Source organism: Bubalus kerabau, chromosome 10 (genome assembly GCF_029407905.1).
Source record: "Bubalus kerabau isolate K-KA32 ecotype Philippines breed swamp buffalo chromosome 10, PCC_UOA_SB_1v2, whole genome shotgun sequence".
In the NCBI taxonomy this organism is placed as follows: Eukaryota; Metazoa; Chordata; class Mammalia; order Artiodactyla; family Bovidae; genus Bubalus; species Bubalus kerabau.
Genome location: NC_073633.1, coordinates 32775917 through 32792000, shown reverse-complemented (window position 1 = coordinate 32792000; position 16084 = coordinate 32775917). Strand labels below are relative to the sequence as shown.

Sequence of the window (16084 nt, the reverse complement as noted above, 5' to 3'; positions counted from 1 at the left end):
AATAAATGCTGAAGAAGGTGTGCAAAAAGAGAGCCTTCCTACTCCGTCAGTGGGAATGTAAACTGGTGAAACCACTATGCAGAACAGTATGGAGGTTCCTTAGAAAACTAGAAATAGATCTACCATATGATCCAGTAATCCCACTGCTAGGCATATCTCCAGAGAAAAACATGTTTCAAAAGGATACACAACCCCCAATGTTCATTGCAGCACTATTAACAATAGCAAAACATGGAAGCAACATAAATGTCCATCAACAGAGGAACGGATAAAGAAGATATGGTGTGTTTCAGTTCAGTTCAGTTCAGTTCAGTCACTCAATCATGTCCGACTCTTTGCGACCCCATGAATCGCAGCATGCCAGGCCTCCCTGTCCATCACCAACTCCTGGAGTTTACTCAAACTCATGTCCATTGAGTTGGTGATGCCATCCAGTCATCTCATCCTCTGTTATCCCCTTTTCCTCCTGCCCCCAATCCTTCCCAGCATCAGGGTCTTTTCCAATGAGTCAACTCTTCGCATGAGGTGGCCAAAGTATTGGGGTTTCAGCTTTAGCATCACTCCTTCCAATGAACACCCAGGACGGATATCATTTAGAATGGACTAGTTGGATCTCCGTGCAGACCAAGGGACTCTCAACAGTCTTCTCCAACACCACAGTTCAAAAGCATCAGTTCTTCTGTGCTCAGCTTTCTTCACAGTCCAACTCTCACATCCATACATGACCACTGGAAAAACCATAGCCTTGACTAGACGGACCTTTGTTGGCAAAGAATACACACACACAATGGAATATTACTTTGTCATAAAAAAGAGTGAAATGATGAATGTCATTTGCAGCAACATTTGTGGACCTAGAGATTGTCATACTGAGTAAAGTAAGTCAGACAGGGAAAGACAAATATTATATAATATTGCTTATATGTGGACTCTAAAAAGTGATACAAATGAACTTATCTACAAAACAGAAATAGACATAGAAAACAAGTTTATAGTTAACAAAGGAGGAAAGGGTTAGGAGGGATAAATTAGGAGTTTGAGATTAGCAGATATAAACTGTTATATATAAAATAGGTAACTAATAAGAACCTACTGTGTAGCACAGGGAACTCTACTTAATGTACTGCATTACTCTGTAATGGTCTATGGGGGAAAAGAATCAGAAAAAAGCTGAGCATATTTATATGTATAACAGATTCACTTTGCTGTACACCTGAACACAACATTGTAAATCAACTATGACCCAAAGAAAATTAAAAAAACAATTTTTGCATGACTTTGTACCCAGGCTTATTGCATAATAGACCCTGAGGATATTGAACATATTTGTTTCTCAAACACTTCCTCAATGAAATGAGATAATGAGAATATCCACTCCATAAGACTTATGAACAATGCTGAAATTGTAAAAAGCACTATATGAGTGGCATCAGTTATTACCTCCCCCAGGACACAAATGATGACAAATCAACTCCATTGCATCATGAAAGAAACTTCGATTAATAGATTTCTTTCTATTCTTTAGCAATCATATTAAATAACAAACTGCACAATTTCTTGTAAAAGAGAAACCTCACACAGATTTCATAAATACTTCTTTTTCTATTTGCTGAACCATTTATCTTTCTGGGAGAGACACAGTGCACTTAGTGTGACCTACTTAAGCAGAGTACACAATTTATTTCCCACAGTAGAGAGAGCAATATTAATTGTTAAGTATTAGGGGGGATTTCAAGCCTATGAAATAGAATTTAATCAAAGGTCTCTCTGAACACCAGTGAAGACAAAAGAATACTGTTTAATAATGAATTTTAAATGTTTTTCATAATTAAAGCTATGGTTTAAAATTTGGCTTTGGTAGGATCTACCTTTGTTATGGTAATAGTAGAAACAAGGAAAAGTTTTACAACTGGTAAAGAAGTACTAAACGCTAATGACAATTTTGTAGGGAGAAGAGGTACAAATGAGAGCTGTAAAGCTCTCCCTTCAAACGAGACTACAGGAGAAAGCTGAAAGAGTTGAATGTGAACAGAAAATCAAATACAAAATTGATTTGAAAGTTAAAGGTCAGTGACCTGGCAACAGGAGGCATGATTTCTGGTACCTGTCTCTCTCTGGTGACTTCTAGCTGTGTGCTCTTTGGCAAACTGTAGCCACCTCTCAGTTCCGGGGTTTAGCATGTGCAACTGTGGGAACGAGAACTAACACTGTTGGTAATCTATCCTAAATTTAAATTCTATAATTTCAACATAGGATTAATAATTTCCCAGACTTCCAGATAGACAAACTTGATAAAGATGCAAAAATATGCAAAAAACTGGGGAAATAAGAAGTGGAGTAGGAACAAAGATAATTAAAATCAAGATTGGTAGTAAGTAGACGAAAGAAAATAAAAATGCCCAGTTTGTCTATCAATATAATAATTGGTCAATAAAAAGAAAAGATAAAATGTCATTATTTGCTTATTTACATGGTACTCTCTTAAGACCAGATAGATTACAAAGGACATATGATTTGCTTTTTAACACTTTGATGTACAGAGTATTAAAGAATGACATGATTTGTAATTTAATGGTGAAATAGATATCATAATTTATTAAACAAGATATTTCTAGGCATACAACACTGCCTAAGTTTTGAATATTTCTCTGAAATTGCATAATGTCTTTTCTGAAATAAGCATGAGAGAGAATCTATAGTTCCATATCTTCATAGCAATTCAATCAGGAAATATTTTTATAATGCACAAAACGACTGCACAGTCTCCTCATTGCCGCATTCATCTCCTTGTTCCTGAAAGTATAGATGACTGGATTCAGAAAAGGAGTGATAAATGCATCAAAAATAGCAAGATATTTATCTAAGTGTGATGTGGGAGAAGGCCAGGTGTAGAAAAACATTAGTGGCCCAAAGAACAAAACCACCACAGTAATATGAGCTGACAAAGTGGAAAGGGCCTTGGATAACCCACGAGAAGCATGTTTCCAAACAGTAAACAGAATGAAGATGTAGGAAATGACCAGCAAGACAAAGGAGCCCACAGAAATGAGCCCACTATTGACAGTTACCATGAACTCCAGTTCTTGGGTGTTTGTGCAGGCAAGTCTGAGGAGCCGAGGAAGGTCACAGTAAAAACTATCTAACACATTAGGACCACAAAAAGGTAAATCTACTACAAAAAACAATTGAACCAATGAATGTACAAGGCCAATGGTCCAGGAAGTGACTAAAAAGTGTAGACACATTCTTGGACTCATGATGATCAGATATTGGAGAGGCTTACATATGGCCACATATCTGTCAAAGGCCATGGTGATGAGCAGCACCATCTCAGTGCCCCCAGCAGCATGGCTAAAGAAGATCTGGGTAATACATCCACAAAAGGAGATGGATTTATGCTTCTTGAAAATATCACAAATCATTTTAGGGACTATGATTGAGCAAAATACCATGTCAATGACTGAAAGGTTAGCCAAGAGGAAATACATGGGGGAGTGCAGATGAGAATCCAAGGCTACAGTGAACACAACGACAAAGTTTCCCATCATGCTTGCAGAGTAGAACAAAAAGGCAAAGACAAAAAGGAGGAGCTGGCTCTCCCATGAAGTGGTGAATCCCAGGAATATGAACTCTGATACTATGGATTGATTCATTACATCCATTGCCTCAGACACCAGGATCACTTTTCACTTTACCTAAAGGAAGAAGGAAAATGAACAAGCATTGCCTAGATAATATTGGTATTTGAGAAAGAAAGCCTCCAGTCCATGAGAAAATTATCATGTTAACATCTCACACAACCAGTCTTCACTACATGCACACCTGAGTCCTGCTTAGAGGAATACTATGGTTCCCATATGGCATTATGAATTTCAAAACTACTACTACTACTAAATTATTCTTCCTCTGGACCTCTTTCCCTTTTGCTTTCTCCTAGTATTACAAGGATATTTCCTATTCCCTGTTGCCTGGTGTATTTTACTTCAATAACATATAAGTCATCTTCAAACTCTTTTGATCATGATTTCTTATGAATGAATATTATTTCAGCCATTCATAAGAACGTGAAAGTCACTCAGTAATGTCTGACTCTATACTGTCCATGGAATTCTCTAGGCCAGAACACTGGTGTGGGTAGTCTTTCCCTTCTCCAGGGGATCTTCCCAATCCAGGGGATCTTCCCAACCCAGGTTTTGAACCCAGGTCTCCTGCATTGCAGACGGATTCTTTACCAGCTGAGCCACAAGGGAAGCCCAATTCATACAAGCCACCTAACAATTCCTCATGTACAGCACACAGCTTTCTGAGTCTCTGTTCTGTCAATCATATGGCTCAATTAGAGCAATGTGGACTTAGTTGCTGAGTTGTGTCCAACTCGTTTTGACCCATGGACTGTAGCCCACCAGGCTTCTCTGTCCATGGAGATTCTCCAGGCAAGAATACTGGAGTGGGTTGCCACTCCCTCTTCCAGGGGATCTTCTCAACCCAGGGATTGAATTCAGATCTCCTGCACTGCTGGTGAGCCCTTTACCATCTGAGTCATGATGAACCTTCAGAACTTTCCTTTATCGGAGGGAAGGCTTGATCAGAAGGGCTTAGGCCTCTTTCTTTTTCAAAATTTAATTTTATTCTTCAAGTCACAAAATCCAATTATAAATATCCCAGCTCAAATGCTCCCTTATTTGTGAAATCTTCCAAATTGCCCAAGTCTCTATACTCCTTCTGCACCATTAGCATTTATTTCATTGTCTCATGATTGTATAAATTTTCATCTCTTTATCAAAACATAGTCCTTGGGTACAGGAATAATGTCTGGTTCATTTGAGTAGTCCTCAACGCTATCACGATCACCAGTAACGACTAACACAACCAGGTACTTAATGAGTTCTTCACACTTGTTGAATCAAGAAAGCATATCAAAAATGACCATCATCAAAGTCTACAAATGATAAATGCTGGCGAAAGTGTGGATAAAAGGGAACACTTCTTCACTATTGGTGACAATATAATTGGTGCAGGCACAATGGAGAATGATATGAAGTTTCCTTAAAAACAAATGGAGTTACCATATGATCCAGTAATTCCACTTGTGGGCATATATTCAAAGAAAACTCTAACTTGAAAAGATACATGCATCCCAATGTTCATTTTAGCACTAGTCACAATAGCCAAGACATGGAACAACCTAAAAGTCCATCGACAGATGAACGGACAGAGAAGACATGGGGGTGTGGTACATATGTACAATGATATAATAGTCATAAAAAGAATGAAATATAAGGCCATTTCCCACAACATGAATGAAGCTAGAGATTATTGTACTAAGTGAAGTAGGTCATACAGAGAAAGAGAAATATATGACATCACTTACATATGGAATCTAAGAAATGATACAAATGAACTGATTTACAAAACAGAAATGACTCAAAAACACAGAAAACAAACTTTTATGATTACAAACTGAGAGTAGGGAATGAACAGGTTGGTTCCAAACTTCTAATATAGGATATCAATTCTTGATTTAAAATAGTCAATAAAGCCTTTGATATATCTCAAAATGGAAAAAACATTTTATCTTATAAATGATGCACATTCATCATATCCTCAAAGATAACTTTGCCACATAAAGACAGTCACATATCTTTTTAAAAACACATTTGGAATGGTTAAAGAGTGACAGAAATAAAATACTGGGTGAAGAGTCAGACATTGTCTGTGTCTTTACTGAGAGAGGGGGATAACTGAGTTTTAAATTCCAGAAAAAGAACAAAAGGATATGAGCCAGATCCCAGCATGGGGAGGTAAAGACAAAACTACAATCCTTTAGAAGCAAGAACTGCCAGAGATAGACTATCAGAGTTTCACTGTTTAACGAGGTATTCCTGATTTATTTCACATCTATTTCATTAGTGAAACAATTTATACAGAATAAGATATAGGAAGTTATTTTTTTATTATCACAAATGTGACTGGTGGGAGAGTTTATACTAGGGTCAAGAATCCCTGACTCTGATTGAAAATTCATTGCATTTTAATAGTTTCCTATGTCTTCTGTAACAAATTACTGGGAACTTAGTGGCTGAAAAACACAAATGTATTATCTAACAGTTCTGGAAATGAGAGAACTGAGATGGGTCTTCCAAGCTAAAATTAAGGTGTTGGCTGAGTTGCATTCCTTCTGGAGGATCTAGGAAAGAATCAATTTCCTTGCTTTTTCCAGGGTTGTCTGCGTTCTTTGATTCATGACCCCTTCTTCCCTCTTCAAAGTACATCACTCCAAACTGCCTCTGTCATCACATCGCCTCCCTGACTCTGATGTGAAGTCTTTGCTTCCATGTAAGGTAACACATTCACAAGTCCAGAGACTCATATTTGGACATTCTTGGGGACCATAACAATATTCTGTATACTACAACTTTATTACACGTGAACAAATAATTTATAAGAAAAAGGAAAATCTTTTTGCCCTAAATATTGAGATATTGAAGGAGGAGGTACAAATTGTGCATCTTGACTTTTCCCCTGAAACTACATGTAAGTGATTTCTGATTCCAACTATATGCAGGACTGAGCCTGAATAACTAGTATCCAACAATGATAGGGAACATATGATGATCACTCAACCAACATGTTCTTGGACAGGTAGATGTATGATTGACTCCTGAGTGCTTCTCTGAATGATTTTTGTTCATTAATTCAATAACTATTTTTGAGTGCTCAGAATGCCCAGCACTATTCCAGTCACTGGGGATATAGCATTGACAAGAATTCCTGCCTTTGAGGTGTCCATATATATGACAGGAAATGCAATTTTGGTCTGTTACATACAGATTTTTATTCTCTAGAAAGGATAGGAACATTTGAAGAAACGTTATGTCATTAAATACCTGGGATTATCAAACACTCTATCTGCTTTTAGCTCAATTTCCACATTCAGAAAGTTTCTCCTCAGTTTTCTGACTGCTTCCTTTATCTCCTTTATCTGAATCTTCACATCTATAATTTCTATCACACTAATTTTCAGCACTTTTCTAATAAATATGCATGAATTTTCTCTCTCTGAATATATTATAAAACTTGAGGTAGGATTGATGCATCATAATCCTTTGTACTGATTGAAAAGCAACTCAAAAATGATGCTGGCTGGATTTCTTGGCTTATTCACTCATCCATTTAACAAATATAATTTATGCCACATCTCTAAGTACCTTGTATTCTGCTATTAGAATAAAATAAAGATAAAAGAATAGATATCAATTATGTGGAATAAAATAGTGAAATAAGAAAATGAATAGATGTAAAATGGGACCATAAAGTTATCAAAACAACTTTAAGAGCTGTATAAATTATTTTATGACTTCTAAACAAATCTCCATAATATGAACTAACTAATCAAAATTTATCTATGAAATGGGAAGAAAAGTAATGCAAAAAGAGTTCCTCTGACCACTAAGGGAAAAAAATGCTCCTAAACAAAAGTATTTTAAGACTTCTATGAGGTAGAGGTAACAATGAGAATACACTAGGAAGTGAAAATGTAAGTAGTACTTCCTCCACTTTGAAATTTGAATAGCAAAAAATACAAATGAGAATAGCAAAAGAATTGGTGGTAAATTTTACTATTAATTAACTTATAAGAAATAGAGTTAGAAAGCTAGAAGATGATTTGTAGGGTCATTCAGAAAAAAAATCAGAGATTCTGTGTGAAGTTTATACCAAGACAGAGGCTAGCCAGAGGACAGGAAGGACTTTTTTAAAAAAGAAGTTTAATGCTTTTAATAAATCAGAAGTAAAATGAAAGAAAGATGAGAAAAAGAAGTGCAAAGCAAAACTGATCTGTTGAATGCAGCAGGAGACCAAGAGGTGGTCAGTTAGATGGAAAATTATAATAAAAAGGAAGAAATGGTAGAATGGGAGGTTCAGATGCATGATCTTAAAAGCCCCAGTACCCCAGATTATTTTCTAATAGAAACCTAGTTTAAGAATTGATTTCTTTTAGGATAGCATACTGAATTCCCTAGTTTTAATTACATTACTAAGAGGAGAGTGCTTCATTAAGCTATTACAGACAAAACAAATAAGTTACCAGATAACTTTCCTTAGCTGAGATCTTATGTATGCAAGACATGAGAGCATTGACAATGAAGAAATAAGCGATCCATTTTAATACTAATTCATCATCCAATAGGTTGTTGCATAAGGCAGGGAAAGAGCAGTTGAGCTCAGCAGGAGACAGGAATGACAGCTAGGAAAAGGAGAAATGGGATCAAAGACAAACCGCATCTACTTTAAAATTCCTTCAAGAGCAAAGAAGACAAAATAATACAAACAGCAAATGTCAACATATCTGGAAACTTACGCAGTCCCTGTCTTCAAGGCTTCAAATTTCTTGACTATTCATCTAATGTCTTTGAGTTATAGTTTAGTCTCTGAATGGTTTCTAGCAGGATATGCTAGGTTCTGGGCGCTTGGTCACTTTCAGATATGCCGGACCTCCCATGGAATAAGTACGTGCTCTCCTTAAGACCATTGTCTTTAGAAGATATACTACTTTGAATTCTCTAGTTTTGGTTGAACTATTACTTTCAAGAACTATAAGGACATGAATTATAGTTATTATTTATTTAGACTTAAATAATTAGGGCTTCCCAGGTGGGTCAGTGGTAAAGAATCCACCTGCCAATGCAGGAGATGTGGGTTTAATCCTTGGTTCAGGAAGATCCTCTGGAGAAGGAAATGACAACCCTCTCCAGTATTCTTGCCTGGGAAATCTTATGCACAGAGGAACCTGGCAGGCTACAGTCCATGGAGTCACAAGAGTCAGACACGACTTAGTGACTGAGCGCACATGCACTTAAGATATTACGATATGTGACAAATCCAGATTCTGCAGCATTTGATATAATCATCATTTAAATGTCTTGATCTACATGGAAGTAGAATTGGACAACGCTTAGAATCCACTTAAAATTTTTGGAAGAAAACAGAGAGAGAGATACTCATTATGACCAATTAATAAAATCAGTCAGCCTAAAGAGATCTAAAATATGTTCTGACCCAGTTCCTTCCTTTAGTTTCTCCACCCAGGACATGTCAGGTCTTCCTCAGTTTACAAAATTTCCTGCTTTTTATTAAAGTTATAGTCCAAATGTTCTTCCTTACAAAAAGAAAATCTCTCATTCTTTCAATTAAGCCAATGTCCACTTAATTCTTTCTCTGTGACTATAAAGAAGATGTCAGAAACTCTTTCAGATAAATGTTTAATATCCTTGAATATGGTCAAAGCAAATGAAGATAACTCATCTGTATTCTCTAGTTTTAATCACATCAATTCCTTTGACCTTTCTTCATAGGATCCATCTTCTATCCCATTATCTTTGTGACTATAACTGCCCTCATTTCACTACCAAAAATAGTGACCTAGAAAGAATTCAAATAAATGTTTAAAACACAAAAATAAAAACAGAAGATTCGATTGCTGGTTTATAAGCATTATTCATTTAGTTTCATAGCTTTTTCCTCTTTTTATTTCATGACCTAATTTTAACTGACACTACATTATTTTAGTTTAGGGTGAATTAGATTCATAGATATTTTTCTTCTAAGCAAGTCTTCAATCATTCTTTCCTCACCTTGATTCAATGAATTTGGGGTTTTATTTTTTTAACATTTCACTTGTGGCGCAGATGATAAAGAATCTGCCTGTAATGCAGCAGACCCAGGTTTGATCCCTGGGTCGGGAAGATCCCCTGGAAAACGAAATGGCAACACACTCTGTATTCTTGCTGCGATAATCCCATTGACAGAAGAGCCTGGCAGGTTATAGTCCATGGGGTGGCAAAGAGTCAGACATGACTGAATGATTAACACTATCATTAGTACCCAATGAACTTTTTCTTCTTTAGATTTTAGTTTTTTAAAGACAGAAGTAAAGCAGACAACAAGCTTGTTAGGAAGACAAGAAGCATATTTGCCTTTACTTTCAGTGCTAATAGATTTCCCTAAAGATTCTTGTTAAAAGTTAACAATTCAAACTGTGTCCTAGTCCTGATCACAGTGTGGACTCCAGACTCTATGATGTGTCTTCAGTCACACCTTTGGATCTCCAAGTCACTTTCAAGTCCTAGGTAAAAATTAAGGTTAATTCCTGTTCTTCAGGGAAGATCCTCTGGAGAAGGAAATGGCAACCCACTCCAGTACTCTTGCCTGGGAAATCCCATGGATAGAGGAGCGTGGTAGGCTACAATCCATGGGGTCGCAAAGAGTCATGTTCACGAGCATTCATATTTATTCTCCTATTGTGCTCATCATCTCACCACCACCACCTGTTTCTTCCTGGCTACCGGCCAAAGCTTAACTGACGTGTACAAAAATCAAACTGTTACCTGAGTTTTCCTTGTCACTGAAGTTTATCTAGTTTAATATATTCCTCCTGTTGTCAACTTCACTCCATCACTCCTACAAGGGGAGCCTTGTAGCTATTTGCAGATTATTATCTGAAGCACATAGAGGTATATAAAATGTGTCTAAAAATGGAAAAAAATAGCTAATTAACTACACTAGAGAGTAGTGATCAAATAATGCTATAGTGTCCTGGGCTTGTAAAACTAAAGTTAGTAAGTCAAGGAAATTGTCTTCAAAAAATATATATTCATAGTGATCAAAGAAACAAAGGGGAAAATGTTGATAATGACTCATAGAAGGAAGGGAAGACATTGTAATATGAAGAAAATCAGTATTATTTTATTAAATAATAAAAATCATTTTACTTGCCAATTCAAATCCTATCATGGTATCATGGTGAGTGAAAGACTCCCCTGGTAATTTGATGATAGTCATTTTCCAAGAAATTCATACAAATAATATGAAACATTATCATAAATATAAATTTTCTCTATAAATTCATAAATTAGGCAAGTGAAATAATAAATTAGAAAAGTTAATTTAAAATAGTTTTATTTACTTATTTATTTTTGGCTGCACTGGGTCTTCATTGCTTTGTGCAGAGTTTCTCTAGTTGTAGCAAGCAGGGACTACTCTTACTTGCAGTGTGTGGGCTTTTCAATGTGGTGGCTTCTCTTGCTGCAGAACACAGGCTCTAAAGCATGTGGGCTTCAGTAGTTGCGGCTTGTGGGCTCTAGAGCACAGGTTCAGTAGTTGTGGTGCATGGGCCTAGTTGCTCCATGGCATGTGGAATCTTTCCAGACCAGGAACCAAATCCATATCTCCTGACTGGCAGGTGGATTCCCCAGCCCTGCACTGCCAGGGGAGTCTAAAAATTGCTTTTTAATGTGACTTTTATAAATAAGTTTACCATATTATAATAAGAAGATTTTTTTCTAACTCATATTTGTTTCTTCCAAAGCAACTTGTACAGTTAGTCAGTCAGTTCAGTCACTCCGTTGTGTCTGACTCTGCAACCCCATGGACTGCAGCATGTCAGGCTTCCCTGTCCATCACAAACTCCCAGAGCTTGCTCAAACTCATGTCCATAGAGTCGGTGATGCCATCCAACCATCTCATCCTCTGTCATCCCCTTCTCCTCCTGCCTTCAATCTTTCCCAGCATCAGGGTCTTTTCCATTGAGTCTGTTCTTTGCATCAGGCGGCCAAAGGATTGGAACTTCAGCTTCAGGATCAGTCCTTCCAGTGAATATTCAGGACTGATCTCCTTTAGAATGGACTGGTTGGATCTCCTTGCAGTCCAAGGGACTCTTAAGAGTCTTCTCCAACACTCAACATTCAAAAGCATCAATTCTTCAGTGCTCAGCTTTCTTTGTAGTCCAACTCTCACATCCATACATGACAACTAGAAAAACCATCAGTTCAGTTTAGTCGCTCAGTCGTGTCCGACTCTTTGTGACCCCATGAATCGCAGCACGCCAGGCCTCTCTGTCCATCACCAACTCCCAGAGTTCACCCAGATTCACGTCCATCGAGTCAGTGATGCCATCCAGCCATCGCTTTGACTATATAGACCTTTCCTGCTATCTAGAAGGCCTAATAGTTATTTGTTGAACTTAACAAAAAAATCAGTCATTGGAATCATTCCATTGTCCTGTACTGTACCTGTCATTTGTAGGTAGGAATAATATGAGTAAAGAAGTTGACTTCAAAATATTAAGAGGAAGTAGCAGGACTTATTTCCCTCTGTCTTCAGCCTCAGGTATAGACAATGAGTTCCTCAGTTCATAGTACATTATCAACATTGGTTAACAAGGGGCTTGCTTTTCTTTTGTATTTCCTTTAAACTCCATTTCAGTCCCTTTACCTCAGAGAAAATAATTTCTAGTGTTTTAAAAATATATCTCAGTATTGTATGTGTTACCCTAAAGCATGTATATTATTTTGTATGTATGTACATATAAGAGCTTTTTATACACATTGCTCTGGTTCTTTGTTCACTTAGCCCACATTGCTATGTGTACTTTCAGTCTATTACTCCAAATACTGCATAGTAATCCACAGTGGGTATGCTACTTTTTGTCTGTCTGATTACCTAGTGACAGACACCCAGGTTACCTCCAGTGTTTTCAAGCTGCTGCATAAGACTGCACAAGTATTGGATGACTCTTCCTCCAATTTCTTTAACCCATACACAGCAGTAATGTTAATATTCAGCTGGAACACAGTTGTTTGATTAATGTAATTGCTAGAATTATATAATATGTGCCCACTGATTAGAATATAACCACTGTCACAAGTCCTTTCAAGTTCCACTTATCACCAAGATCTTTCCCCAGAATTCCTTATGAATTCTCTACTAAAAGTTAATGCCTGGAAAAGCAAGATTCTTCAGGACCCTGTTCCAACTCTGGAAAGCACAAGTTATGATGGGTCTGTATCTATACCATGCAGTTATGGAACATCTGTTACCTGGCAGCTTGACTAGGCTTGAAGGATTTAAGACAGTGTCATTCACATCGATGGGGCCTTAATGCTGACTTTTAGCTATGACAGTCTCTCCAAGGGATCTTTTATCATTCAGTTGTCCTGCCAAAGCTTCCTTACTTGGTGATGAGACAAACTGTAAGAGGGCAAAGGCAGAAGCTGCAAAACAACCTACACTTAAATTCTGGAATTCATGCAACATCATCTTTGCTACATTCCATTTGTCACAACAAGGCACAAGACTGGGCCAAGATTTAAGGGTGGGAAAGTAGACTACACCTCTTGGCAGGAAGGGGTGAAAAATATTGTGTGTATGTTTAATCAATCAACTAGAAACTACATAACTACCCAATTTGAGTTGTGTTGATCAGCTAAGTTTCCGAAATCAGTTTAATGTGGGAATTGATGTATGTCCTATAAGACTTGAAGGTGCTGTTGCTCCAATTTTTACTAATTCAAAGAATCATCAGCTGTCTTCCATTCCTGCTTTTGTCTTAGATTCAACAGATTTGTAATAAGTAATTTAAATCTTTTAAGTAAGTTTCTATCCTGATACTATATATGAGTTTCAGTTGAGCTATTGATCTAGAAACCTCTGTACCTGGGGCCAAACAGCCTCCCAACTGTCTACTAAAGCAGAGATATGGTAACATTACTTGGTTTGAAAGGAGCCTACAGGTCCTTGGGAAAACTTTTCACCGTTGACAAATGAGATTGGACGTACACAGATGACTGTCTGATGAGCTTGAGTGTCCATAGGAAGGCTGTCTGGTGCATTTGAGAGACTGTCATTATATTAATAAAAGTAAAAGACACCTGGCAGAGTAGGCCAGACTAAGTGGCAAGGCCTGGTGGGGAGTAGAGTGAGCAGTAACTGCTAGTGCAGAGTGCAGGTATGGCTGACCACTCTCTAGTGAAGCTTCTCTATCCTTTCCCACAGTGTCCTCAGAGTCCTCCACATCCTTGTGCTCTCTGAAAATGATGGGACTGTGAGGTGAATGAAAGACCTGCACAACTAGAGCCCCAGCCTCCTCCCTGGGAATCCCTTCCTCCAGAAGAAGCTATGAGAAACATAAACCAGGCAAAAGGGTGGGCAGTCCAGAAAAGGCCACAAAGGTTCAGGCCATGATATACGGGCAACTCAGGGATCAGCAAGCTTGAAGAAGGTGGGCAGTGGGTCAAGGAGATATCCATGTACCACAGACTGGCCTCTGCCCTTGAAGTAGAAGAATGGCTCCAGCATGCCAACAGAACAAAGGGTCTACACCTCTTAGATGAGAATCTTTACCCCAGAGTACCTTGAGAACTCTAGACAGAACACTTGGAGGAGAGAATCCAGGAAAAGATTAATTTTCTGCTTCTCAAGCAGGTCAGAAAAAATGAGACTTGCACTGTTACGGCAACTGTGACACATGTACTCAACAGATCCTACAGCCTGGTGTTTTGATTTCCTTATTTTTACTTTTAAACTTGATTTCTGTACCTGTTTATTAAACAGTGTGTGATACACTTACTAAAATGATGGCAATAGTTGTAAAGAACCCAGCTGTCAATGCAGGAGACATAAAAGACTCAGGTTCGACCCTTGGGTTGGGAAGATCCCCTGGAGGAGGGCATGGGAACCTACTCCAATATTCTTGCCTGGAGAATCCCATGGACAGAGGGGCCTGGTGAGCAATAACAGTCCATAGGTCAAAAAGAGTTGGACATCAATGAGTAACTAACACTTTCACTTTCTTTCAAGTATTATTCTCTTCACCAACCAAAAGATAGTCAAAGTCTAGGTTTATAAAGTGTATGAATCAATATGGGGAAGGTTTCTCATAAAAACCTTCATTTACAGCTAACATTTGTGGCCATATATAAACATCTGTGTAGAAGGCATATTGATATCTGTCCATTTTAGATTTTATATATTGTACCTAGTAGTGTCTTATGCAACAGGGATGTACAATGATTGTCTGTTATTACATCTCACATGCTAGTAAAGTAATGCTCAACATTCTCCAAGCCAGGCTTCAATAATATGTGAACTGTGAAATTCCAGATGTTCAAGCTGGATTTAGAAAAGGCAGAGGAACCAGAGATCAAATTTCCAACACCTGTTGGATCATCAATAAAGCAAGAGAGTTCCATAAAAACATCTATTTCTGTTTTATTAACTATGCCAAAGCCTTTGATTGTGTGGATCATAATAAACTGTGGAAAATTCTGAAAGAGATGGAAATACCAGACCACTTGACTTGCCTCTTGAGAAATCTGTATGCAGGTCAGGAAGCAACAGTTAGAACTGGACATGGAACAACAGACTGGTTCCAAATAGGAAAAGGAGTACATCAAGGCTGTATATTGTCACCCTGCTTATTTAACTTCTATGCAGAGTACATCATGAGAAACGCGGGGCTGGAAGAAGCACAAGCTGGAATCAAGATTGCCGGGAGAAATATCAATCACCTCAGATATGCAGATGACACCACCCTTATGGCAGAAAGTGAAGAAAAACTAAAGAGCCTCTTGATGAAAGTGAAAGAGGAGAGTGAAAAAGTTGGCTTAAAGCAAAACGTTCAGGAAACTAAGATTGTGACATTCGGCCCCATCATTTCATGACAAATAGATGGGGAAACAGTGGAAACAGTGACAGACTATTTTTTTGGGCTCCAAAATCACTGCAGATGGTGACTGCAGCCATGAAATTAAAAGACACTTACTCCTTGGAAGGAAGGTTATGACCAACTTAGACAGCATATACAAAAGAAGAGACATTACTTTGCCAACAAAGGTTCATCTAGTCTAGGCTATGGTTTTTCCAGTAGTCATGTATGGATGTGAGAGTTGGACTACAAAGAAAGCTGAGTGCTGAAGAATTGATGCTTTTGAACTGTGGTGGTGGAGAAGACTCTTGAGAGTCCCTTGGACTGCAAGGAGATCCAACCAGTCCATCCTAAAGGAGATCAGTCCTGAGTGTTCATTGGAAGGACTGATGTTGACGCTCAATACTTTGGCCACCTGATGCGAAGAGCTGACTCATTTGAAAAGACCCTGGTGCTGGGAAAGATTGAAGGCAGAAGAAGGGGATGACAGAGGATGAAATGGTTGGATGGCATCACCAACTCAATGGACATGAGTTTGGGTAAACTCTGGGAGCTGGTGATGGACAGGGAAGCCTGTCATGCTGCAATCCATTGGGTTGCAAA

At 38.0% G+C, this 16084-nt stretch overlaps 1 protein-coding gene across 1 annotated transcript; it reads right to left on the bottom strand.

Moving 5' to 3' along the window:
- Positions 1-2723: 2723 nt before the first annotated feature.
- LOC129620549 (olfactory receptor 4F15) lies at positions 2724-3671 on the bottom strand. Its single transcript, XM_055536364.1, has one exon. The coding sequence runs from the start codon at positions 3660-3662 to the stop codon at positions 2724-2726; it is 939 nt and encodes a 312-aa protein (XP_055392339.1). The 5' UTR covers positions 3663-3671.
- Between the last annotated feature and the right edge of the window lie 12413 nt (positions 3672-16084).